General features: G+C 40.6%; 3 protein-coding genes across 5 annotated transcripts in view; 1 reads left to right on the forward strand and 2 right to left on the reverse strand.

Annotated features, from left to right (window-relative positions):
- The window catches only part of LOC110367669, a 35,581-nt gene extending 13,827 nt beyond the window's left edge, over positions 1-21,754 (reverse strand). The window contains exons 1-2 of the mRNA XM_036133966.1: positions 21,557-21,754; positions 19,717-19,812 (exon numbers count right to left, since the gene is read on the reverse strand). Of these exons, the coding sequence (XP_035989859.1) occupies positions 19,717-19,812; positions 21,557-21,700 (240 nt within the window). The 5' untranslated portion in view covers positions 21,701-21,754. The remainder of the gene's footprint in view (positions 1-19,716; positions 19,813-21,556) is intronic.
- On the reverse strand, positions 6,675-12,362 carry LOC105922336 (Fc receptor-like protein 5). Of its 2 annotated transcripts, none has more exons than XM_021313987.2 (5): positions 11,416-12,362; positions 11,094-11,129; positions 10,312-10,566; positions 7,331-7,576; positions 6,675-7,233 (listed from the first exon to the last, which is right to left on the reverse strand). In XM_021313987.2, exons 1-5 carry the CDS (start codon positions 11,477-11,479, stop codon positions 7,130-7,132), a joined length of 705 nt encoding a protein of 234 aa, XP_021169662.2. In that variant the 5' UTR covers positions 11,480-12,362; the 3' UTR covers positions 6,675-7,129. The 2 variants fall into 2 exon arrangements, with proteins under 2 accessions (XP_021169662.2, XP_012713681.2); XM_012858227.3 differs by having other exon boundaries at positions 10,312-10,575.
- A 948-nt stretch (positions 21,755-22,702) lies between the features above and the next one.
- lratb.1 (lecithin retinol acyltransferase b, tandem duplicate 1) overlaps positions 22,703-27,734 on the forward strand; it is a 38,422-nt gene continuing 33,390 nt past the window's right edge. For both annotated transcript variants that reach the window (XM_036133967.1, XM_036133968.1), the window contains exons 1-5: positions 22,703-22,975; positions 25,706-25,806; positions 27,055-27,124; positions 27,202-27,332; positions 27,415-27,500. In XM_036133967.1, coding sequence (XP_035989860.1) covers positions 22,786-22,975; positions 25,706-25,806; positions 27,055-27,124; positions 27,202-27,332; positions 27,415-27,500 — 578 coding nt within the window. In that variant the 5' untranslated portion in view covers positions 22,703-22,785. The remainder of the gene's footprint in view (positions 22,976-25,705; positions 25,807-27,054; positions 27,125-27,201; positions 27,333-27,414; positions 27,501-27,734) is intronic.

Below are 27,734 nucleotides of genomic sequence, written 5' to 3' on the forward strand. Positions count from 1 at the left end.
AAAAAATGTCTGCCCTGGTCAGCTGCCCATTTCACAAATGCCATAACTGAATGTGAGTGACTGTGGACCGCTGCTTGGAAGCTCTTCTCATTTTTGTTCAACATTTCCTGCATCGCTGCCACCTGGAAAGAGCCTCCCATGCTTCCATCAGTGACAGACTGGATGGTATTTAGTCATTTGGTTAGAACTCCCAGCTCCCTTTCACTTGCAGTCCTTCTTTTAACTAACACATCCAGACCAGATTATATCACCCTGTTTTTTTTCTCATGGCCTCAATGGCTTCCATTTCATTTTACAATTCAGCGAAAGATTTAAACGTTGGTTTTTAATGCAGGCCCAGCTCACTCTGATCTCCCAGACACTCTCATGCTTCGTAAAAACATGAGGGCAGTGAGGTCTTCCTGTCAAGGCGTCTTAGAAGCACCTCAGAGCAAACAGAGGGTGTCACTAGCATTTAACACTGTCATGGTTTTAAGGTGTTTGGCCCACATGCAGACAGAATCGAATTCAGAAACAGTTTTAAGATGTTTATTAAAGGCTCTGCAGGTTCTTTGCACACAAAGTGAGCAACAGGCAGGAACGGAGGGATTGCACACAAAGAGAATGAAGAGCCAGGTCGGAACGTCAGGGACTGTGGAGAAAAGGGGGAACAAGATTAACTCTAGTTGAACCAGGGGAAGTCTTCAGATGCTGCAATGCTTACTGCTTAGTTGAGAGGACCTATCCGGGGAGGATGAGTGGGGAAGGAGTTCTGTGGCCGTAAGCTTACTGATGGTAGTAGGTAGCTGAGTGACAGGAGGGCTGGTAGATGTTATTCTGGCGGGGAGCTCGAGCAGCCCACAGCAGCGGAGGCGAAAGGAGCAGCTGGAAGAACCAGGGTAAGTCCAGAATCCAGGAAGGGAAACCTTGTGCCCGGCCTGGTAACACCGAGGGAGTTTCAGGGGGAGATCGCCAGAGCAGAATCTGAGCAAGCAGGGATTCAGGAGACTTGGTCTTCGGAGTAGAGGTGGACGGGTCGATCATAGGATCCATACTATCGATACCAACGCTGGTATTGATATTGAATAATATTATTTTAACAGGATCGATCCTTTTTATTCCCTCCCGCACACACTGCTCCCCCTCCCCTCTCGTACATGGCTCATCGGCGCCAGCCAATCAGCACACAGGCACAGCCTGGCCCACCCACTCTGCTCTCTCCACTCGACACACACAAACAACCGCGTGGCTCCTCAGACTCGGCGATACAGAGAGACCGCAGCAGCGGAAAAACGTGAAGAGGGAAAGTAGCGCCGTTTGTGTCAGTGCAAACACAACAAATTTATCTAAGCACGTGAAAAGCCATGAGCAAGAAAATGTTGAGCAACAGAAATGGCGAGAGGAGACGAAACTTCTCTGACTGCCCCGACAGACCCAGACCCACAGAGTGACGTCACTGAGAACATCCAGGTAGATCAGAGTGGTGATCTTCAGCAGCAGTTCATGTTAACTTTTAAAGTAGATATTATCTATCATATGTTGCTGGAGCCCACACAGAAAATGTAATTAAGACATTGCAAGAACCCAGTACATTTATCCTATTAAAAAGTGTTATTTAAGATAAGACAACATTAGTTAATGCTTTATTTATCCCACGACGGGGAAATTTATAGGATTAAAGCAACAGGCAAGTGGACACAACACAGACAAAATTACATAAGGATAGAAAGTTATAAGAGGTGGTGGATTAGGAAAGAAACACAGAACATTATTATTATTATTATTATTATTATTATTATTTAATTGTAATAATAAAATAAAAATCACAAAACCCGAAAGGTCAACAGTTTCATGATACATCAAGCTTAAATGTCAAAAGTATCGGTATCGGTGATACTCACCCTGTGTTTACTTGGTATCGGATCAATTAAAAATTCTCGATATCGCACACCTCTACTTCGGAGCACAGACTAAATCCAAAAAACACGACGAACTGGAGAAGACAGGGGACAAAGTCAGATCCAAAAACGGGGATTTCAAAAAAAACTCACAGGTACGTAGGTCAGGAGACAGGATCATGGCCTAGGCATACCACAACGGGGTAACACTCTGGTGTCTTCCAGCTGAGGGAGCACTCCTTTTAAACCCGAGCCGAGCAGCCCTGATGGGCCGCAGGTGTGGGCCATGCCCACCCGTCAACTGCAGCCACCTGTGAAGCAGAGTTAGTAGAGCACAGACACACGGAATCCTGACAAACTCATGGTGCAGAACTGTCTCTATCTAGCTCCACCCTTCCAGAACCCCCACACCAATAAACAGACAGAGGAACAACAGCTTATACTGAAATGTTTCACCTAATGAACAGTCCCATGACTGTCCAAGACTGCATGGCTGCAGCCTGCAGACCTCCCTTGTCATAGCACTCACCTTATGGTGCTGGTCTGGTGATCTTAAGCCACGCCCCCCGGGCTCCAACATTCAAAAAAACATCATATATCATAGCTTGCTCTTTTTTTGAATAATGAAATGTCCGATTTTAATTGTTTCTCCACTGTTTTGTCATGTAACTAGTGACAATAGAAAAACGATGATAAGGGCGATATTCCAAGAGGATTTTCTTTTGGGTTAAGTTAAATATTTTCAGTATTTGAAATGAGATTGCTTGTTGAATAACATCTTCTTAAAGTTGTTTATAAAGCAGAGTTTTATAGTTGATAGTTTTCTTTAAATATATGGGAAACATTTTAATACATTTAAACTTAACCCTAGTTATCTCCAGGCAGGGCTTCTTCTCATTTTGAAATTCAGTTGTGGTCGCACCACTTATCTTTCTCTATTCTCACACACAGTAACAGGACTTCAGGACCTTCAAGCTCTCATCAGAAGCACTGTAGAATAAGCAAATAATTATTTTGCTCTGTGTGAAACTAATCCATCTTATCATAATTTATTCACAAACACACAGGGAAAAAAAGCAACAATGTGTCCACAGTAAACTAACAGGTGATAGTTTTATTTTGAAAGTTAAGCATGGCTGAAGTTCACCGGACAAGCTCTATGGCTCCATCTGAAAACGTCTAATATCAGCACCTAGCTCCTTTTTTTATCTTTCCTGAGGTCAGCATTAGGAACTCTACCATGGGAGAAAAGAAGCTTCGGACTAATGAGTCGATAATGGACAGCCTTTAACTCTGACGTCATTATTTGACGGAAACACACACGGATGATGAAAGTCAAGGCCTACAGCCTTCCGGAAATGAACTTCAAACTGTGCGCTCTCTTCTCTCCAGACACGAGCTGTGCTTGTACGTAATGTTACAAAAATGTTAGTGGTATTCCATATAGCTTCTCAGCACCAGTAAGGGACATACTTAGGTTCCTGTGCTAAAGTAACTGTGAGAGGAACCATTCAGTGTCATTTATCCACCTCCTTCTTTACTTTTGCCTTTTAAGACCTCCTACATAAATCTAGAACCATGCACCACGTCTGTTTTACAACCATTAAATGTTTTACAACCATTAAAGAACACAATCCATGTTAACCCAATGATTGAATGTCCACAACTTCTACTAGAATTGTATGTGCTTCTTTAATTAGTATACTTTAACAGGGATTTAGTAAGAGCATTATTAATGAACTTAACAAATCACAATTTAAAATTGAAACAACATCCTAACTCTTATCTATGGCTGCTTACTAACATGTTCAGGAGAGGCTTTTAAATCTAGAGGAGCAGACTGACCCATACCGCAGAAGAAAAATCCCAAAGTGTCTTTGATTCCTAGATGAAGTTGTTCAGATGAAAACTTTCCTCTCCTCGATGGCAACACTGGTGTCCAATTTCTGTTCCACTCACAAAGACTCACAATTTGAATCTCTGCTCGGGGTTCGTCTCTTCTGCTCGACAAGTTGTTTCAACTGCAGAACTGACATCCAACGGGTGCGACTCCCATCTCTGGAACATTCAGGTCGTTTTCATTGACCAGTTCAAAACCACAGTGATTCTTCTTAACAGAATTTGTAGATCATTGGGACCAGAATTGTGGATAAAACACGAGGATTGGGCATTGACTCAGCCCCGATTGGTTCTCAGAGACAAGATGCACCGGGTTCATCCTTTTTCCAGTTGATCTTCTTTCTGTCTTGGGTCTTCTTTCTTCTGCTCTGTGTTGTGTGTCTTCTGAGATGAGAACAGTGCACCAAATACCTAAAACATGTCGCTTTTATGTGTTGAGCGAACCGTTGGGAGGTTGCAAGATTCCAAAAAGTCCCCTTTACTAAGTAAGAGGGAGCAAGTCAATTGACTTGAACTTTCCTTCCCCTTGACATACCTAGAAGGTGACACCCAGCAGGCTACTTCGTCATTTTTGACCTAGTAGGTGACACCCAGCAGGCCACTTCCTCTTATTCCCGGGCCGCTACTTACTGTCATGAGACCTTCCTCTCACAAATCATCCTTTGCCGTGTCTCCAACTTTTACTGGTCAAACCCAAGATTGCTCCACAGCCTTCACTGAACACGTTCAAACTTACTTCTCCTTTTCAGCCTGTCTAACACATCTACTTTATTTAAACAATCATTATTTCATTCATTCAGTACATAAGTGCTTGAGCCTTTAATAAAGAGAAAACAATCAATCAAATCATACAATTACAGAGCTCTTATGTTATGTGCTTTACTTAATACATTTAATGTCCAAATTATCTATAAATTTGTGAGTAACATGGAATATAACGAGCTCACCACACCACTGATTTTGTGGTAAATTGACTATAGATAGATAGATAGATAGATAGATAGATAGATAGATAGATAGATAGATAGATAGATAGATAGATAGATAGATAGATAGATAGATAGATAGATAGATAGATAGATAGATAGATAGAGGGCTGAGGACATAGCCCTGTGGTGTTCCTGTGTTGAAGATCAGTGGGGGGATTCATGTTTACCTGAAAGGATATGAGGTACATTCATGTACCTCAATCTGCTCTGTTTTTCTGTCTGTTTCAGTTTTAAAAGAAAAGGTGTACGTTTTTTTTAAACTTGATGTCTTTCTTTGAATTACACATTTGGCTTCTGGTAATTACATTTATGATTTGATACAGTAAAACAAAACTTAAAAAGGTAACAAATCATTGTCCCGTCCCTGAGTCCTTTGCCTTCAGTAACTGTGTCCCCGTAAGAAATTTTGTTGAATCTAAAGGGTATCTCCTTCATGTTAAACTCTGGTACAATACAACTAACTGGTACCATGCAAACACACATACACTAGACCTATATATTTATTTTATGAGCTCCAGCATCTGCTGTAAAACACATACCAGGAAAGGAGAAGCTGACTAAGGCCTGCTACCACAACAACATGGAAGTGAGACGCTGCCAGGAAGCAGAAGAAGAGTCCATGCATTGCTTACTGTAATCCGCTGTAATTAACACCATTCTGCCCTGGAGACTTTTCTCTGCAGTCTGCTTTTTGTATTTGATTCCTCCTCACATGTTAATCATGCTTCAGTACTCTTTAAAAAGCTAGAACACTGATGTTAGAGAGGTTTCTGAATCTTTTCTGGGCTACAACATTTGGGGGGAAGAAGAAAATCCTCTTGGTGAGGCAGCCCATTAACCCAGAGGATTTTTTAGAGAATTTTTAGTACTGAAAACTGAGCTCTTTTTTGAGACTGTGTTTTTATACTGCCTCACACCTTTACTTTGATAATTAATTTAGTATCTTTTCACTTTGTTATAAAATAAATCTTGTCTTGAGTGCATACTTTAATTCAAACCTCACTTCTGGGAGTTTTACACTTTACTCGGTAAATTTGCTTGATTCAAAAACATTTCTGGTTCCTTAAAAGTTAAGTACAAAAAAAGCACCTCCTAAAGTTTTATCGTGAATTATTTTAATTTTGTTATGAAGTCACAACGTATGTCCAAATAGGGGACAAATGGAGGAACCATCTGTAGAGATTGAAAAACAAAACTGTAAGTAATGTTTTATTATATATCTACATGCTCCCTCTAGCTCAGATCATAAAAACAACATCAGCTACCATCACTATGCAGACGACACACAGCTTTACATCACCAATGTCACCAGGCGACTCTGAACCAGTTCAAGCTCTGAGTAAATGCTTAGAAGAAACCAATGAATGGATGTGACAAAATTTTCTTCAGCTGAATAAAAACAAAACTGAAGTAATAATTTTTGGACAAAAAATAAGGGGGAATCAAAGGTTAGCACACAGCTTCAGCTGCTTCAGCTAGGAACCACTGATCAGGCCTGAAACCTTGGTGTAGTGATGGACTCAGACCTGAACCTCCAAAAGCATCTAAAGACAATTACAAGGTCAGCTTTCTATCACCTGAAGAACATTTCCAGGATTAAAGGACTGATGTCTCAGCAGGATCTAGAAAAACTAATCCATGTGTTTATCTTTAGTAGAACTGATCACTGCAACGGTGTTTTCACAGGTCTGCCTAAAAAGTGGATCAGCTGATCCAGAACTATGCTGCCTGCGCTTGGCCTCACTAAGACCAAGAAAGTAGAGCACATCACCCCAGTTCTAAAGTCCTTACACTGGCTCCCTGTATCTCAGAGAATAGACTTTAAAATCCTTCTGTTAGTCTATAAATCCCTGAATGGCTTAGCACCTAAATACATCACAGACTTGTTATCAGGGCATCAACCCTCCAGACCACTCAGGTCTTCTGGCTCCAGCCTGCTCTGCAGAACCAGAACCAGAACCAGACATGGAGAAGCAGCATGGGCCTTTCAGAATCAGCTGATTAGGGATTAGACACTGTTTAGATCTGACTAGGAGGAATAGCCTGGGGTCAGATAGGGTCAAGGACAAGGTTGATTTAACAATTTCCATCAACTTCACATGTAGTGGTGTAAAGCATGAACCACGGGACTCTAAAGCAGGGATGGTGTTTTCTTTTAAATTAAAATAAAAATACATTTTTATGGTGAGGAGGGACTCTCTTTGGTTTGAATTCTTTTAAATGACTTTCTGTTTATTTTATGCAAACATATGTTTAAAATGTGGTAACACAAATTCAACATTGTGATTAAGGAGCAATAGTGAATCATGACGTTTGTGTCTTACTGCTTGACTAGTGGCGATGTGGCTTCATTGATAGAAACAGTCACACCAGTGAAAACACAACAAATGAAGCAAGAGGGAGCAAGACGACATGAAGAGACGAGGAGGAGCCAGAAGAACGTCGAGGGGGAGGGACGTAGGGTTTCGCTGAAATAAAGATATTTATAAACCTGTCAATTAATCAATTATAAAACTATATAACCTTAAGTAAGGAAACAAAGAAATGAAAATCAGTCTTCCTGACCTGTGACAGAGAGCCTGCTGGTTGGAGACTCTCCATAACCGATGATGCCACACCTGTAGAGGCCTCCATCATAGGGGGTCACATGGTGGAGGGTCATGTGACCTGTAGGCTCAGTCCTGACGAGGAAGCCATCTTTATAGAAAGCAGCTTGGAGGTTGGAGGGACCTTTCTCTTTCTGACAGCTCAGAGTGACTTCATTTCCCTCCATCACAGGGAGGACAGGACTGTGCATTATCACTGATCCACCTCAACACAGAGACAAACTACAGCATTTCATCCATTTCCACACAGCTTCATCAACACTTCAGAGCTGCGTTCCTTGAAGCACAATGTTAGGAAACTGGAGAGAAAATGGTGTTCTACACACCAATAGGAATCCTACTTAATCTGGAGGGACAGTCTATTGTTGTATAACGAGACCCTTCCCAGAGTTAGAGCAGCATATTTTTCATCATTAATTGAAGAGAATAAAAATAATCCTAGATTTCTCTTTAGTACGGTTGCTAAACTTACCCAGAGCCACAGCTCTGTTGATCCATCCATTCCCTTAGCTCTTAGCAGTAATGACTATATGGGATTCTTCATAAATAAAATTGATTCCATTAAAAATAAAATAATTGGCATCCTCCCAAACATGATTACCTCATCCTCAGTAAGTGAGGCAGCATTGGAGGAATCTTTAGAACCTGCGCAGTGTCTGAACTGTTTAAAAGCAGTAGAGCTTTCTGAGCTATCTAAAATTTTAGCTTCATCTAAACCTTCTACCTGTATGTTAGACCCAATCCCAACCAAGTTGTTTAAGGAGATATTCCCTTTGATTAGTGGTCCTATTTTAGACATGATTAATCTATCCTTAGTAAATGGATATGTACCACAGGCTTTTAAAGTAGCTGTTATTAAACCTTTACTTAAGAAACCTTCTCTTGATCAAGATGAGTTAGTAAATTACAGACCTATATCAAATCTTCTTTTCTTATCTAAAATTCTTGAGAAAGTAGTTGCTAATCAACTTTGTGAACATTTACAAAGTAATGACCTACTTGAGGAGTTTCAGTCAGGCTTTAGAGCTCATCATTGCACTGAAACAGCTCTGGTGAAGGTCACTAATGATATTCTCATGGCCTCAGATAATGGACTTGTGTCTATACTTATCCTGTTAGATCTCAGTGCTGCATTTGATACAGTTGATCACAATATTCTCCTACAAAGACTTGAGCATACTGTAGGGATTAAGGGAAAAGCATTAGGCTGGTTTAAATCTTATCTGTCGGACAGATTCCAGTTTGTTCATGTTAATAATAAATCTTCCTCAAACTCTAGGGTCACCTGTGGAGTACCACAGGGTTCAGTCCTTGGACCAATTCTATTTACTATATATATGCTTCCGATCAGCAAAATTATCAGACATCATGGGATTAATTTCCACTGTTATGCTGATGACACTCAGCTATATTTATCCATAAATTCTGATGAATCCAATCAATTACTTCAACTGCAGTCATGTCGTGATTACATCAAAAGCTGGATGACTTTAAATTTTCTGCATTTAAATTCTGACAAGACCGAAGTTGTAATCTTTGGACCAGAGTCCTCAAAAAATTAAACTTCTTAATCAATCACTTAATCTGGATGGCATTAACTTGGCCTCTGGTAATAAAGTAAAAAATCTTATTATTTTTGACCAAGACATGTAATTTAAATCCCATATTAAACAGGTTTCCAGAGTTTCCTTTTTTCACCTCAGGAATATCGCCAAAATTAGAAATATTCTGTCCAGGAGTGATGCTGAAAAACTAGTCCATGCATTTGTTACTTCAAGGCTGGACTATTTTAATTCTTTACTATCAGGAAGTCCACAAAATGCAGTTCAAAGCTTTTAGCTGATCCAAAATGCTGCAGCAAGAGTTCTGATGAAAATCAACAAGAGGGATCATATTTCTCCAATTTTAGCTTCCCTTCATTGGCTTCCTGTTAAATCAAGAATAGAATTTAAAATTCTCCTTCTAACGTATAAAGCCCTTAATAATCAAGCTCCATCATATATCAGAGCTCTGATTACCCCGTATGTTCCTAACAGAGCACTTCGCTCTCAGACTGCAGGTCTGCTGGTGGTTCCTAGAGTGTCTAAAAGTAGAATGGGAGGCAGATCCTTTAGCTATCAGGCTCCTCTCCTGTGGAACCAACTCCCAGTTTTGGTCCGTGAGGCAGACACCCTGTCTACTTTTAAGACTAATATTAAAACTTTCCTTTTTGACAAAGCTTATAGTTAGAGTGGCTCATGTTACCCTGAGCTACCTCTATAGTTATGCTGTGATAGGCATAGGCTGCTGGAGGACATCAGGGCCTATTTCTCTCACTCTATAGAGTTCTACTGTTCTTAAATTATGCATTGCTTGTCGTCATTTCTGCTTATAACCTTTTGTTCTCTCACTTTTATCTTCATAGTAGGTACACCTGGTCTGATGTTCTGTTAGCTGTGACATCATCCAGGGAAGACAGCTATTACCATCTAATGTAGAACAGATTACTAGATCAATGTGTGCTTCTGTGCTTTTTTGTCTCTCTTGTTGTGTCTCTGCTCTGTCTTCTGTAACCCCCAGTCGGTCGAGGCAGATGACCGTTCATACTGAGCCTGGTTCTGCTGGAGGTCTTTCCTTCCCGTTAATGGGGAGTTTTTCTTTCCACTGTCGCTTCATGCTTGCTCAGTATGAGGGATTGCAGCAAAGCCATGGACAATGCAGATGACTCTTCCTGTAGCTCTACGGTTCCCCGGGAGTGAATGCTGCTTGTCGGGACTTTGATGCAATCAACTGGTTTCCTTATATAGGACATTTTTTACCAATCTGTATAATCTGACCCAATCTGTATAATATGATTGAACTTGATTTTGTAAAGTGCCTTGAGATTACATGTTTCATGAATTGGCGCTATATAAATAAAATTGAATTGAATTGAACACTAACTCCACAGTCTGATCTTACCAGTGATATTGAGCTCGATGAAGCTGCTGACTGCTCCCTCTCTGGACTCACACCAGTACTGTCCACTGTCTGATGGACGCAAGTAGGAGATGCTACAACCAGCAGATTCTCCCCATCCTTTACACTCAGTCCTGGTGTCTGTGGTTGTGTTTCTCCTCACAGTCCATCCAGCAGAGCTTTTGTCCTCCTCACAGCTCAGAGACACAGACTGTCCTTGAAAGAACTGAGCTCTGTCGGGACTCACAGTCAGAGCAGCTGGGAGGACTGATATTAAAGTCAGAAATATAAAGAGAATAAATATCATAATGTTCAGCATTTGTTTTTTAATTAACAACTGACCATCAGCTAACAAGAAACAAAGAAAAGAAAACAAAAACATCTCCTATTTCTTCTATTTTTTAATCTTTCTCTGAGGAAACTGTTGCAAACATTTTTTATTGATGTATGTAACTCTCATCATATCTTGTCTGGATGCACATGGAAAACTCTACCGTGGGAAGAAGTTCACATGCTTACAGATTTACAATTGTGTTTTCTTTAATAAAGGACTCAGGGAGGTGTTGTGTTAGATAGGAAGTGGATTGTTCCATTGGCTGCATTCCTCTGAAGGTTACTCACTTTTCCCATGTTAACACAGAATGTAAAAAGGTTTAGTGAACCCTTTCGCTTAATTAAATGAGTGGTATGCTCGCTTATTTGATAATTATTAATATCCACAACAAAATCCTGGAGAACTTTAGTTTCTGCCTGCATGATCATTAAAAGGTGAAAATGTTACTAACCTTGGTTTATTGTGCAGCACAGGAGGAAACTCAGACCTGCAGATGACACACATTTAGACTGGTTTCAATCAAAGTTCACAGTTCTGATAGAAAACTGATCTCTGGGACACCTTGATGTTCCAGTTCTAGCGCAGTAGTTCTTTCTAAACTGGCTTCATGTCTTTAGTTCACATGTTCAGATTATCTTTAATCCTGCAGATGTCAAAGCTGTAGTTCATGCAGTCTAACTAGTTTCTCCTCCATTCTTCTCCATCGTCATTCCTCAGCAGAACAGGCAGTAAAACTCGGATCTTTAAGGAAAACCCAGATGTTCTGGACTTACAAAGCAGCAGGTTCTGTGGCGTTCTTTCCTCCATGGTTCCTCTCGCTGTGTGACAGCTTTTCATTTCTGGCAGGAGATCCAGAAGAAAGTCTGCCCTCTTCCTTTATGCAGCTTTGTTTTACTCTCTCCTCCTCTTATTATTGAGAAACACGATTTCTTCACACGTCGTCAGCATCATCATCAGAAGAAATAATTCTATCCCAAAAAGCAGAATCTTCAAGTAAACTTTGGAAAAACAAGTTATAGTCAGGAATCTGCAAATGTTCAACACTTTAAAAGTTGAAAGACCAACAAAATGACAAGTCCAGGCCTTTCTGAGAGGAGTTTCCGAGATCTCCCTCATGTATACATGAGATTGTTTCCTGCAGTCTTAAGATGATTTTAAACAGACTTTAAGTGACAAGCTGTTAATATTTTTGGTTTGTTTCAACCCGTTTAATCGCCTTCATTTGCTTTTCCTACTCCCATGAGCGGCTGATGTTAGAATAATTGTAAATCGGTTCACTTTAAGGTTTCACCCTTGACCAATTGAGATTTTGAAAGTTATATATAAGTAAAAGTATGAATAACAGTAAATTCACGTGGTCAAAAGCACCAGAAAGAAATCAAAAGTTAGCAGTGCGGTAAGGAGTCATAATCATATTTGGACACCAAATTATGCTCAATTTTAAACAATTTATGCCAGGAGATCTTCCAGTGGAGACATGTGGTGTCTTAAAAATGTTTGTTGCTTTCTGCTATTAACAGTTCTATCTTTCTGCTTCTTTTCTTTGCAAAGAAACCTGGTCAATATGATAGGAATATGCTAACAGAGAAATTTTAGTCTCTTTTTAGAAATTCTCAGATGCGAGAGAATAACAAACGGTGCCACAGTAACATGGGGGCTGATCCTTGGGATAAGGAGAAAAGGTGATGTCATTGACTTCTGCCTGATCCAGTTTAGAGTTTTGATTTTGGCAGAGGAAAATTTTGTTTTCTTTTTTTTATTTCATTATTATTTCTTTTAGTTTTTTTGCTTTTTCTTTTCTTTTATTTCTTTTCTTTTACTTCTTTTATGTTTGTTATTTTAGAGGGAAGACTGTGGTTAAAATGTTTGTTTGTGACTTCTTTGCTGTAATTTCTTTTCAACCTATGGAGCTTTTTTTGGCAAAATATGCTGGCGTAGTCCATTTCTGCTTTCAGAGATGAAGGTGGGATCATGGGCTTCATGGATGAGTGCTCTTGCTGTAGGGATGTGGTCGCTGACTAAAATTCAGGCTTGATGCCATGAAAGGACTCTGAAAATGGACAACTGGCGAGGTGGCAAAAAACACGGTCTTTTCAGCAACAGAAGCAAAGATGAGTTTGGCACAACTTCCTGCAATTCACTTCAGATTTTCTTGTACACAATTAAAACACAAAACACACATTATGAAACACATTAAGATTATGTAAAGTTGAAAACTTTTAAGGAGCAACTTTAAGATTTAACAAGCTTTGTAAACACATCATGCATGACAAAATATTGAAGACCATTAAGAAAAATATTTTGCACCAAAATAAATTTGCAACCTAATAAATTAAGTGGGCACTATATCAACTGTTAAATTGAATAAAAAAATGAATTAATTAATTATTTTCACTATATAAGCAGAGTAACCTCAACCATTAAACTACCTGCTGATGCGAAGGAAATTGCGAACATCGCATTTAAAGAACATCTTAAAGTAATGGACAAGACTGCAAAATTAGCAAAATGACTACTTCCTACTATCTCACATGGGTAAATTGCAGATTAAAGCACCAGTGTACAACTGTTTAATTTAATTAGATTAAATTATGGGGACATTTTTGATCTGGCCAGGATTGCTGGGGGGCTGTGATGATAAAAGGGTAACAGCTTGAAGGTGATATCAATGAATGAAGGTTTACTCTGAGGAACATTAAAGTTGCAATGGCACGTAACATTGGAACTCCTGTTGTGTAAAGAACATCTTGGATAGGACATAAGGTTAGATCCTTACAATGAGAGATGTTCCACACAGGGCGGTGTGGAGACCCCTGGGGCACAGCTCCCAGGGATGAGCTGCTGTGGTTTGGAGCTGTTGTAAACTTGTCACAGCTGGTGGAACTAGGCTGGAACCAAGGGAGACGATGAGGTGGTCCCACAGGTTACCTGACACCTAACACTGACTGCAAAGGGTTTTGGTTTTTTTTGGGGTTGCCGAAAAGAGAAAGCATCAGAGAAAACCTGCCCTGTCCTGACCAGGTCTGCGCTCAAAACACACAGATCCGATCACCGAGGCCTAAACAAATAGGAACACAGAGACGCGTTCATCCAAGAACTTCTACTTCAAAGTCCTTAATCCTCAATTAAAAATGGCAAATAATCACACGTAAGGTTTACTTTATTTTAGAATTTAATTGGGAACTAATTCTGATTTGCTTAAGTAGCTTTGTTTGTTCACAATGTTTGAATGTTTTCAAAAGAGCTCCTGTTCTCTACCTCTCCTGCTCGCTGCTTTGTTGTGAAGAACCTTGGCATGCTTAAACAGCTACCAGCATGGTATAAATATTTTGTCTTCTCTGTGCAGATTTGCACCTCATTTCTTAAAGCAACAGCACTTCCCTTAAAAAAGAGAGAGAGAGAGAAGGAAGGAAAAAGGTTTGGTGCAACTCAAGCTGAAGTTGGAAAAGGCTTCCACATGGAAAGGCTTCCTTTTTCTCAGCTGGGTTTTCAAAATAGAATGGAAAGTGACATGAAACGAATATGTTGATGAAATTATGCTGCAGATAACTTTCCACTGTCAGACAATAAAAGTTAAGACACACATTGGATGCATTCTGTTAAGAATTACTGGAAACCTACTTCAAATACATTTTAACTTAAAGACTTAAACATAAACAACTTTATTGTCATTTTGCATGTACAGAGTGCATACAGAACGAAATTTCGTTGTATACAGCTTATAAGAGTATAGTGAGATTCCAGGTGGAATAAGGCAACATTTACAGTATACAATGCAGCAGTGATCAAAATGTAAACAATGGGGGAGAAAGACAGTGTGCAGGAGAATGTTCAGACTATTTTCATGTGCCAAAAGGCATTTGTGCAAAAATGCATTGCATTAAAGGAAACTAGAAGTTTGGCAGCATTGGTAATGCCAGATAGTGATGCAATGTACAAATGTGATGCAGAGTCCAGTTCAGAGTTCAACAGTTCAACAGTCTGATGGCAACAGGGAAAAAGCTTTTGCAGAACCTGGTGGTCCTGCAGCGGATGCTGCGGAAACTCTTTCCAGAGGGCAGCAGGGAGAACAGTCCATGGTGGGGGTGTGAGGGGTCTCTGATGATGTTGCGAGCTCTGGACACGCAGCGCTGAGATGAAATGTCTTTTATGGAGGGGAGAGGAGCCCCGATGATCCATTCTGCTGTCCTCACCACTCTCCTCACGTTCTTCCAGTCGGCGGTGCTGCAGCCTCCACACCACACAGAGAGACAGCTGGTCAGAATGCTCTCTATGGTGCTTCTGTAGAAGGTCGTGAGGATGGGCGGGGGCAGGTGGGCTCTCCTCATCCTCCGCAGGAAGTACAGTCGCTTCTGTGCACTCTTCACCAGTAACGTGGTGTTCACAGACCAGGTGAGGTTGTCCGTGATGTGCACCCCCAGGAACTTGGTGCTGCTGACCACCTCCACAGCTGAGTTGTTGATGAGCAGTGGAGCGTGGTGAGGCCGGTTCTTCCTGAAGTCGACGATGATCTCCTTCGTCTTCTCCACGTTTAGGATCAGGCTGTTGTCTCTGCACCAGCCCACCAGCTGCTCCACCTCCTCTCTGTAGTCCTGGTCGTTGTCATTTCTGATCAGGCCCACCACCGTTGTGTCGTCAGCAAACTTCACGATGTGATCGGTGGTGAACCTGGGAGCGCAGTCATGAGTCATCAGGGTGAACAGCAGGGGGCTCAGGACGCAGCCCTGAGGGGAGCCCGTGCTGAGGGTGATGACATCAGAGGTGTTCTGACCGACCCGGACAGACTGACTGAGGTCTGTAGGTGAGGAAGTCTAGCAGCCAGTTGTGAAGGGGTGTGCTGAAGCCCAGATGTTCCAGTTTTTCCACCAGGTGCTGTGAGATGATGGTGTTGAACGCTGAACTGAAGTCCAGGAACAGCATCTGTACGTGCGTGTTCTTCTCCTCCAGGTGTGCCAGGCTCAGGTGAAGAGCAGAGGAGATGGCGTCCTCAGTGGAGCGGTTCCATCGGTAGGCAAACTGGAACAGGTCTAATGTTGGGGGGAGACTGGAGATGATGTGTTGTTTCACCAGCCTTTCAAAGCACTTCATCATGATGGGAGTCAGTGCAACAGGCCGGTAGTTGTTAAAGCAGGTGATTTTAGGTTTCTTCGGCACCGGAATGATGGAGGCAGACTTAAAGCGCTGGCACTGTGGCTTGGTCCAGCGAGGTGTTAAAAATGTCTGTGAGGACACCAGCCAGCTGACCTGCACACTCTTTAAGCACCCGCCCTGGTATGTTGTCGGGATCTGGGGCCTTCCGCGGGTTGACTCTCCTTAGAGTCTTCCACACGTCGGCTGTGTTAAGGCGGAGGACCTCCTCTTCCTGGTGGGGAACAGCCTTCATTGCTGGAGTGCTGTTTAGTGCTTTAAAGATTACTCTTTTAAATAAAAATTAAATTGCAGAATTCTGGGAGCTAAATAATTGTGCACAGGAATATCTTGAATGTGAAAGTGCTTGGAGGATGTTTTTAATAAATGAGACATAAATGGGAGTTTGATAAGAACACTAATTACACATTTGTTTCTGTGCCTCGTGTCTGCCAACCATCTTCATGGAGAAATGCTCATTGTCCAAGCCAGAACTCAACATTCATTACCATCCAGCTCAATTGTCCCACCTGCAAGCGGGAACCAAGGAAAGGACTGGGGATGAAGAAGCCAGAAAACTCATATTTCTTATTCTTCAACGGGAGGAGTTGCCTGAGAACCCTCAGCGATGAGATTAATTCCTGCCTTGTGCCCTGAACTCCCTGAAGGCATTCTTAACTTTGCGTTCTTGATGTTCGGGCTCTTTTCATATTGTGTTACTATTTGTTTAACTGCTCTGTTTCACTGACTTACATATTTGACTTTCTGTGTTGTGACATCTACACTGTAATGTAGATGTCACAACTGGTTCCCCTATATAGGACATTTTTGACCAATCTGTATAATATGATTGAATTTGACATTGTAAAGTGCCTTGAAATGACATGTTTCATGAATTGGCGCTGTATAAATAAAATTGAATTGAAAAATATAATTGAATATAGAGGTAGCTCAGGGTAACATGAGGCACTCTAGTTATAAGCTTTGTCAAAAAGGAAAGTTTTAAGATTAGTCTTAAAAGTAGACAGGGTGTCTGCTTCACGGACCAAAATTGGGAGTTGGTTCCACAGGAGAGGAGCCTGAGGACTTTCTTCATATCAACCGAACTTTGAAAAACATGGATCTGGTAAGCTGGTCTCTCAATGCTATTGATACATTTTTTGACGGGTAGGCAACAAAAGGGGGACCCGTCCGGTCCTGATTTGACTCATTTTGTGGGATACACCCTATATTCTTGGATGGAAAATGGTGTGTCTTTCGACTTTGTCATTCCTGGACGTTTGAAACATTTGCATGTTTGGATTCAGGATACTTGGATTTTTACTTATTGGTTTTTGTGGATTTTTGATGTATCAGCAACTACAGTGGATGTCGGTAGCCATTTGGCCTTGATCAGGCTGCCGGCTGCATAGAACGCGCTCACTAAGGTGGTGAAATGGACAGACCTGGAAGGTGGAGGAGCAGAGCCGAAAGCTGGATGTGCTGGTATGCAGACTGGCTTCGGTGGTTGAACTCATGGGGAGATGGGATAAAATGTGGACGTGAAGCGCGGAAAAGCCCAACAATTTGGAAAATTGGATTTCACCATTTGGCGCCAGCAAAAGACTTAAAGCTGGCAGGAAAGTTAGTGCAGCATGCCCTCATAACAAATAACATATTTGCCCTCCCTATCTCTACTCCTGGATTGCTATGGCTGAGACTGCTCAGAACTCTCCCTCTGCTCCCTCCTCCCCCACTGACACCTGTGGATGCTTTCTGAACTGTTAGCTGGCTGATAACATCAAGGACAATTGCCTCTGGAGAGTATTCACGGAAACTATAAACACTTTCACTTCCACAGAGTAATGGCAGCGCCCTGTGGGCACCATGTAAGGTGGGTGACCTTGGCAGCAAGGCCTCAGTAAATCATCTCCCCCTGAGATGTTTGTGATGTTTGTTTGTTTGTTATGTTATGGCGATTGTACTGAAACAGCAATATTCCTCTGGGATTATTAAAGTATATCTGATTCTGATCTAATACGTTAGAAGAAGAATTTTAAATTCTATTCTTGATTTAACAGGAAGCCAATGGAGGGAAGCTAAAATTGGAGAAATATGATCCCTCTTCTTGATTTTCGTCAGAACTCTTGCTGCAGCATTTTGGATCAGCTGAAGAGAGAATGTTTTGTAGTTTATACATGTTGAGTACTTTTAAAGTAGTTTAGCTGTTGACTGAGATGGATTTTCATTGCTGACCAGTTTCTCAAGTTCCTGTTTCTAGTTCAGCCACCGCCCTAGCAAAAAGTATGTGTGCTTGTCTGCTGTGTTGCGACAGGTTCTTTCATCACCCGTGTTACAAAGTTCAAAGCCAAACCCTTCCTGTCACTGCTGACCAGGCCTTTAAATGTTTCCTCTGGTACTTCGATGATTCATTTCTGGTCATAATAACATTTTTATTCACTTATTTGTGCGTTTAAAATGGGTCTTTTTTGAAAATGTGACCTTCTTTCCTATCACCAATGAAGCCATCACCATATCATATTATAAAATGTTTTCTAACAACACAAATACAGACACAGGCAACTTACAACTTCCTAGGGATCCATATGGTTTCATAAATAACAATGATGGTTTGAGCATTAATTAATTTATTTTTTTGGATACATTATGATTTATTGCATATATTTACAATGTATTGGTAGGAGAAAGAGTTGCTCGATTTGGAATGCCACAAAGGGACCCTGAGCAAGACCCGTAACCCCAGATTGCTCTGCAGGTGCTATAAAAGCTGACAAATAAAGATTTCTTTCCTTCTAAATCAGTCAGAAGTTCATTTTAATTGTGAATTACCACTCTTTTTATTTTATTTTTTTTTATTTTAGATCAACGTCCACCAAAGGAAGGCCTCTGTTTTCTCCTGTTCAGAAAGTTGTAGTCTGGACTGTTCCTCCTAACACACACTAGTCTTTCCTCCAGCATGGTAGTTTTCCTGCCCGGTGCAGAAACAGCAGAGGCAGAATCAGGCTGCTGGGAATGGTCAGGAAGATTCCCAAATTCAGCAGTCCACAAAACCTTCTCAGTTCTGCTGATTCCACATCTCTTAAACCAAAATTTATCAGGAGCCCAGCAGCCCTCAACATTAGCGTGACTGTTATGGCCAGGATCATGTAAAAAGCCCTCTGTTTGGTCTGGTCAACCTGTTTCTTATGATCTGCTACCTCCCCTGGTGCCGGGTTAGTTAGACCCCAGAGAACAGAAACGCAGCAGAAGAACATGACACCCATGCTGATCCCTAATATTGAGAAAAAGGGAACGGCAGGAAATGCTGGCATGTACATCCTCATCACCCCCATCCATCCAAAGCACAGCAGCCAAACGCAGACGTTGCTGATGTTTCTAATTTGGACGCCGTGGGTTTCTTTTCTCTGCATGTAGGCGATGGGGTGAACAACAGCCAGATAGCGATCAACGCAGGTCAGGACATGAAACAGACTTTGTCCGGGTAAAATTATACAAAACAGAAACAGACCAAGCAGGAGCAGAGGTTGTCTTTCAAGGTAAAAGCCTAAAGTTAAAAGAACTGATCCCACTGCGCAAATAATCTCTGGAATCATCATGTTGAGGGTGAAGAAGTCAGAGGGGCTCATCATCCTCGCCGCGGGGGTTAAGCGCTTATTCCACCATTGCTGGATCCCCAAGTAGAGAACGAGGATGTAGAGCGGGAGCAGGAGCAGGGTGTTTATGGTAGCATACACGCCATATATTATTAATCTAGTTACTAACTGCTGACATGCGAAGTAAAAGGGGACGTCGGAGGAGTTGGAGGCTGGAAGCAGAACAGAAGACTCACTGAAGGACGAGTTGACAGACATGGCCTGAAAAAGAGCAGAAACAAAGATGAGGTAAACTAACTACTTACTCCTTGTCCTGCCGATAATCACATTTGCTGATGATAGTGAGATTTTTACCAGTGTCACAAAAACACACTCCTTTCCACTCAGCAGTCGACAGTGAGGACACAAAGGTCCGCGGATGGAGAGCTGAAGAGCCTGGCCTGTTGAGACCTGCCACAACAGAAAAGTTTAGCCTTCATAAAATTAAACTTTTCTGCAACATTTTCATGTAACCTCATGTACTGACGGAAGGTTTGCAGTATTGTATGGAAACTTACACATTCCCTTAGCATTTTCCAACAAAACAATGAAGAAAATAAATAAAATACTGTGTACTCTATGGTCCTCAACATTACATTTATATATTTTAAAACTCATCTAAAAATATATTGTCTATCATCACAAATTATGTTAATATATATATATATATATATATATATATATATATATATATATATATATATATATATATATATATATATATATATACACACATCAGGTGAGATGAAGTTGGGTGAATTTCTCCCAAAACAAGAGACAGACTGATCACTTCAACCAGGAACATGGCAAAAAAAAGACAGTTTCTATTAAAACTGAGTAGAATAGTACTGAACAATTTGGACGTCACATATTTTGAAGGAAAGTTTCCTAACGAGTCTGTGAGGGAAGACAATCATAATTCATAAGACATATAAATGTACTAAAACAGGTGACTCTGTTTTTATTGCCTGAATTATGCATATTAATTTAGGAAACCCATAAATAATTCAGGCAATTCTATAGGATAAAATTCTCAACAGTAAAACTAAATGAAAAAATATATAATTTCTGGAAAAAAATTAATGAAAATACCTGATAATTTGGAGCTTGCCTGTGGTTTCTGGTTTTCCTCGCCCCAAATTTCACGTTGCTGATTCTGTCACAGAACTGTCTTTATACATATGCTGCCTATAGCTACGTGTATATACACCTGAAGCAGGTCTGACTTAACAACGTCAAATTAAAAAAGATGATCAAATGTCTGCATGTAACTAAATTCCACTGGGCCGACTATTTAAATCTCATTTAGGTTCGCAGTTGTCATTTGGCCTGAATTTGAGACCCAGAAGCAGACGATGCTTCTTGCTCTACAGTAAAACAAGCCAGCATGTATGCAAAGGTAGCGAATGAAGCTTTGGTGTAGGATGCCACATGCAAATGCAAATGCAAACACAATCTATCATACGGGACAACAAATACGAGAAATGAAAACCAACAAGCTGAACAATATTCTCAGAAAATGCCCAGACTGATGCACAGCTGCTATTCTCAGTTAAATATTGTGGGTGATGCAACGAGGAAAACTTAAACTTCAAACATAATAATGGAAAAAACCTGCTTGGAGTTTGAGAAGCGGCCTCATGACTCTCCTTAAACTAACAGAACCTCCTGGCTGTCCTGAAAAACCGTGACCTCACCTGCCCCACAGCTCTCCACCAGCAAACAGTGTAGCACGGCGGTGGCAGCATCATGGTAAAGGAATGTGTCTTTCACAGATGGGCCAAAGAAATTTCCCAGAACCGTTTTCTAAACAAGAATTTGTAAAATAGTTGCAGAACCAACATCTCCTGGGGATCCAAAGAGCTAAACTGACCCCGTCTCTCAAATGTTTGTCACGCTCCAGCCAAATGGTACTGACGAAGAAGCCTCGTCGTTTCAGCTCAGCAACCTCTGTGGCGTTTGTTTCTGCATAATAAACCAGAAATAAACCCTAAAGCTAAACGTGCGTTCACACTGAACGCGAATGTGGCCGCCTGAGTGGCTGATTTTGATCTTACCCCCATGTCCAGGTGTAACGTGGAGCAATGCGACGCACAGCGCGGCAACAAGCGCTATTTTGGCCATTAAAGCGAAGCCAGAGCGACACGACACCTACGATGGATGCGAAGCGACAGTCGCTGGAGTTGAAAGATCCAAACTGTTGTGTCTTGTCGTATCCTGACAACCAATCAGGAGCTGGATGTGGGCGTGACGTGGGGTGAAGGACCGCGGCGCAGATGAAGTAGTTTTCATTCAACATGGGAGACAAACTGATAACGGCGGCCTGAGTTCAACCGGAGACCAAACCAGAAAGGACCAGGCCTGGAGAAAAGTGAGTGAGGAGACTGGAGTGACAATTAACTGTGGCACCTATAAAACAAAACAAACAAATATTAATTTAATACAATAATAATTGTATGCCATTGGCCTGAGTTAGAGGTGGGCTACTGATAAAATTAATGATCGTTTTTTTTTTCTTTTATGGAAAGAATGTTTGTTGATTTTTTTTCTAGTTTCATCTTTAAAACCAATAAATGTGAAAAGATTTAAATATCTATCTATCTATCTATCTATCTATCTATCTATCTATCTATCTATCTATCTATCTATCTATCTATCTATGGCAGTGTTTGACCATTCACGCCATTCACACACACACACACACACACACACACACACACACACTCACATTTATATATATATATATATATATATATATATATATATATATATATATATATATATATATATATATATATATATATATATATATATATATATATATATATATAGTGTATTAGCAGCTTCCTCGTAAAATTGTGCCGGCATTTGTTTGGCATTAAAGTTTGACATCATCTCTGCCCGTAAATGAAAATGCACATGGAAAAATACATAAAGAAGGGGAACCTGCATTTTCACATTTCTTTCACTATTATACGTTAAAAAATTGCTTACTATAAGTATAACACACTAGCTAAATGTTGTTTTTGAACAGTTGAAATAAAGTTGTCTTCTCCTCTCCTCTCCCTCACCCCCTCTGTCGGCAACCAAAGCCCTAACGCGCTCTGACTCTGGTCACTATGGTAACGTTTAAACACACCATCAAAGAAAGATACAAATACTCCAAAAAATAATAAAAGGTATTATAGTTACATAATATACATAGTTTCAAGTGCATAATCATTAATTCCAAACGTCAGATTAATTTACTTGACAGCGGAACCTTCGCTACCCTGAGTTTCCACTCGGACTGTTTTTGTAGACGCACCAGCGCACCTTGAACTCCGTGCAGGAGCAGAGGTTGAGGCTGCTCTCCTCCTGCAGACCCAGGCCGGTGTATGAAGCATGTCGGGCCTCCCTCGGTTCCTCCGTCCGTCCCGCCTGTGGAGCGTCGGTCCGGCCTTCGGGACCGACGCTCTGCGCCTCGGTTCGGCGCACCGGGACCCGGACAGAGGCGGCTCCAGGCGGTACAGCAGCGGCAGGACGGTCCGGATCGGCTGCGCCTCCGGGTTCTGGGGGGACACGGCCACGTCGGGTAAGCCGAACCTTTCAGGTGTCTGAGATGCAGGAAGCAGAACCTTTGTTTACATCAGCGGTGTCAAACTCATTTTGGTTTAGGGGCCGCATTCAGCTTAATCTGATCTCAAGAGGGCCACAGGAGTAAACTCATTGCAAGATTAAAAATAACTAATATAGGTGGACTTGTTGTTGATTTTTATATTAAGTTAATTTCACTATTACACAATTTATTATGAATAACCTCAGCGTTTTTAAGAAAAGTATGTGCAATTTCAACAATACTTTTACTCAGTTAAACATTTATTTGTGCATTATGCATAAGAACTGATCACAGTTATTGTACAATGTTGAAAAACATTTATTCACATTTTTTGGAACTTAAAAACACTGTCCTATCTGATGAGCTCTTTTTGGCATTGAGACAACAATTCTTATTGCCACATTGCCAGACAGGACACTGGGGCCTCCTCCAGAGGCACCCTAGTTCCTCCAGTCTGCAGCTGCTCCGTCCTCTCCGGGTCCAGGTGATCGGGGAGATGCTCAGAGCTTCAGAACCAGAACTCTCTCCCTGACCCATCTGCTGGGCTCCTCGGTCCAGACCATGCAGGACGTTCTTAGACTTAGACATACTTTATTTGTCATTTTGTATGCACAGAGTGCGTACAGGACAAAATTTCATTTGCATACAGCTTGAGAATTTCAGAATTGCAGTGGATTCCAGAATAAAGTAACTTTACAGGATAATAAAGTAACTTTGCAGGATAATAAAGTAACTTTGCAGGATATAGAGTAACTTTGCAGGATAATAAAGTAACTTTGCAGGATAAATACAGTAACTTTGCAGGATATAGAGTAACTTTGAAGGATAATAAAGTAACTTTGCAGGATAATAAAGTAACTTTGCAGGATATAGAGTAACTTTGCAGGATAATAAAGTAACTTTCCAGGATAATAAAGTAACTTTGCAGGATAATAAAGTAACTTTGCAGGATAAATACAGTAACTTTGGAGGATATAGAGTAACTTTGCAGGATAATAAAGTAACTTTGCAGGATAATAAAGTAACTTTGCAGGATATAGAGTAACTTTGCAGGATATAGAGTAACTTTGCAGGATAATAAAGTAACTTTCCAGGATAATAAAGTAACTTTGCAGGATATAGAGTAACTTTGCAGGATAATAAAGTAACTTTGCAGGATAATAAAGTAACTTTGCAGGATAATAAAGTAACTTTGCAGGATAATAAAGTAACTTTGCAGGATAATAAAGTAACTTTGCAGGATAATAAAGTAACTTTGCAGGATAATAAAGTAACTTTGCAGGATAATAAAGTAACTTTGCAGGATAAATACAGTAACTTTGGAGGATATAGAGTAACTTTGCAGGATAATAAAGTAACTTTGCAGGATATAGAGTAACTTTCCAGGATAATAAAGTAACTTTCCAGGATAATAAAGTAACTTTCCAGGATAATAAAGTAACTTTCCAGGATAATATAGTAACTTTGCAGGATAATACAGTAACTTTGCAGGATAATAAAGTAACTTTGCAGGATAATACAGTAACTTTGCAGGATATAGAGTAACTTTGAAGGATAATAAAGTAACTTTGCAGGATAATAAAGTAACTTTGAAGGATAATAAAGTAACTTTGCAGGATAAATACAGTAACTTTGCAGGATATAGAGTAACTTTGCAGGATAATAAAGTAACTTTGCAGGATATAGAGTAACTTTCCAGGATAATAAAGTAACTTTCCAGGATAATAAAGTAACTTTCCAGGATAATAAAGTAACTTTCCAGGATAATAAAGTAACTTTGCAGGATAATATAGTAACTTTGCAGGATAATATAGTAACTTTGCAGGATAATACAGTAACTTTGCAGGATAATAAAGTAACTTTGCAGGATAATAAAGTAACTTTGCAGGATAATAAAGTAACTTTGCAGGATAAATACAGTAACTTTGCAGGATAATAAAGTAACTTTGCAGGATATAGAGTAACTTTCCAGGATAATAAAGTAACTTTCCAGGATAATAAAGTAACTTTCCAGGATAATAAAGTAACTTTCCAGGATAATAAAGTAACTTTGCAGGATAATATAGTAACTTTGCAGGATAATACAGTAACTTTGCAGGATAATAAAGTAACTTTGCAGGATAATACAGTAACTTTGCAGGATATAGAGTAACTTTGAAGGATAATAAAGTAACTTTGCAGGATAATAACGTAACTTTGAAGGATAATAAAGTAACTTTGCAGGATAATAAAGTAACTTTGAAGGATAATAAAGTAACTTTGCAGGATAAATACAGTAACTTTGCAGGATATAGAGTAACTTTGCAGGATAAATACAGTAACTTTGCAGGAAAATAAAGTAACTTTGCTGGAAAATAAAGTAACTTTGCTGGAAAATAAAGTAACTTTGCAGGATAAATAAAGTAACTTTGCAGGATAATAAAGTAACTTTGCAGGATAATAAAGTAACTTTGCAGGATAAATAAAGTAACTTTGCAGGATAATAAAGTAACTTTGCAGGATATAGAGTAACTTTGCAGGATATAGAGTAACTTTGCAGGACAGTTCCAGCATAAAGTGCACAGTGATTTCACAGTACAGCAGTGAAATCTCCAGCAGAGCAGCTGCAGCCGGACTCTGTGTTTTTTTTTAAGAGAACGCTCACAGACTGGGACGGCGGCGCCGCCCGGTCCAGACCCGCTGACCCGTCTCTGTTCTGCTCCTCAGCTCCTCAGCTGATCCACGGCGGCAGGCTGGACTTCCTGGTGTTTGACTACCTCAGCGAGATCACCATGTCTCTGCTCACCGCCGCCAGGACCAAGACGCCCGTGAGTCTCAGGCGTTGGCTGGACGGCGCCGGTCCAGACGCTCACTAGGCAGAACCGTTTAACAGAACCGTTTATTTTAAATCTGTCAGAACCGGCCTGTTTAAATCAGAACCCGCAGTATGATTTATTCTGGGACATTTATTTGTATTCACATCATATCTCTGTTTTTTTATTTTGTCTTTTTTTTTTTTTAGATTGCCTGGTATTTCTGGATTACTATTTCTACTTTTTTACCAAATCTCTTATTTTTTCACTCTTGTTTTTTCCTGTCTTTTTATTATTTAAGCTAGAATAACTTTCTTTGGTCATTGTGCGAGCGTAGAGTGCAACAAAAGCTGCTGGTTTTCTAGCTTATTAAAAACAGAAACATATAGATGAGTTAAAATGTTGACAGAAAGAAAGAAAGAAACAAAGAAAGAAACAAACAAACAAAGAAAGAAAGTCAACCACTTAAATATCAGCAAAGCGCTTGAACACAAACAGTCAGACTTGAAAATGACTATTGATTTACATTTCTGTCTTTAAAGCAAATTAGACAAGAAGCCAAAATATGATTTATTCTGGTACATTTGTTTATATTCACATCATATATTTGTTTTGCGTTTACCTTTGCTGCATTTTTATTTTGTCTTTTTTATTATTCCTGTATTATTTCTTGCTTTTTATTTCTAATTTTCTTACCAATCCTATTTTATTTTCTGACTCTTGTTTTTTTTTTCTGTCTTTTTAATATTTAGGCTAGAATAACTGTTTTCGTCACTGTGCGAGCGTAGAGTACAACAACAAAATCTGTTCTAGCTAATTAAAAACAGGAAAATATAGACGAGTTTTAGCAGAATTAAAACCGTGAAAGAAGGAAAGACAACCTCTTAAATAGCAGCAAAACGTTTGAACATAAACAGTTATGGCTGGGGGGACTTGAACGGAAATAAAACCATAAATAGTTTTATGGTTTTATTTGTTCTTTATTAGTAGTTTGTTTCAGTAAAGCTGATTAATTATAATTTCAGATGATTGTTGTGGTGTCTGAGCCTCACAGTCACAGTTTATTTATTTAATTAGATGAAAAGCTGGAATGTGAGGCAGTCCTCTGTAGTTGCAGCTCATCGCCACCAGATGGTGCTGTTGCTGCTGATGTTGTTGCTGTAGTTGTTGCTTTTGCTGCCATTGCTGTAGTTGCCGCTGCTGTTGTTGTTGCTGTAGTTGCCGCTGCTGTCCGGCCGTTGACGTCTCTAATTGCTCCTGCAGAACCTGGGTTACGCTCCGGACTTTGTCCAGGTGGCTCTGGCTCCCTTCATCAACGACATCCACAGGAAAGGTGAGTCTGCGGTGCGACGCCGGGCGCCCTCCTCCCCCTCCGTGGCCCCTGCCAACGCCGGCCTCTCTGCCCGCCAGGTATCCGTGTCGTCAGCAACGCCGGGGGCGTGAACCCGCTGGCCTGCGCAGAGGCCATCCAGGAAGTGGTCAGAAAGGCGGGGCTGGACTCCAAGGTTGCCGTGGTGACCGGGGATGACCTCATGCCCTACGTACGTCCTCCTCTGATCTTTTATTTATTAAATGCACCGTTTTCGTCCATCTGAGCTGACCTCCTCCTCTCCTCTCCTGCAGAGGAGCCTCCTGTCTGACGTGAAGATGGCCGACGGCGGCAGGCGGCCGCTGCCTGAAACGCTGCACAGCATGAACGCCTACCTGGGGTACGAGCCCAGCGACCGCGCGGCTCAGCGGCTCAGCCCTGAAAAGTGGCTGCTCCAACCAAAAAGAGGAAAATGAAGCAACTGTAGTATGACTTTACAGTTTGTCAGGCCCTGAAAGCTTTAATTTAGTGGATTAATTTACTGCATTCATAGAGAATATTATTTATCAGCACTATTATAAACATCAGGGGCTTAGAATTACATAATCTTACGAGGTTTCTAAGTAAAGCTGAT

The sequence above is a fragment of the Fundulus heteroclitus genome, unplaced genomic scaffold (assembly GCF_011125445.2).
Source record: "Fundulus heteroclitus isolate FHET01 unplaced genomic scaffold, MU-UCD_Fhet_4.1 scaffold_71, whole genome shotgun sequence".
Taxonomy (NCBI): domain Eukaryota; kingdom Metazoa; phylum Chordata; class Actinopteri; order Cyprinodontiformes; family Fundulidae; genus Fundulus; species Fundulus heteroclitus.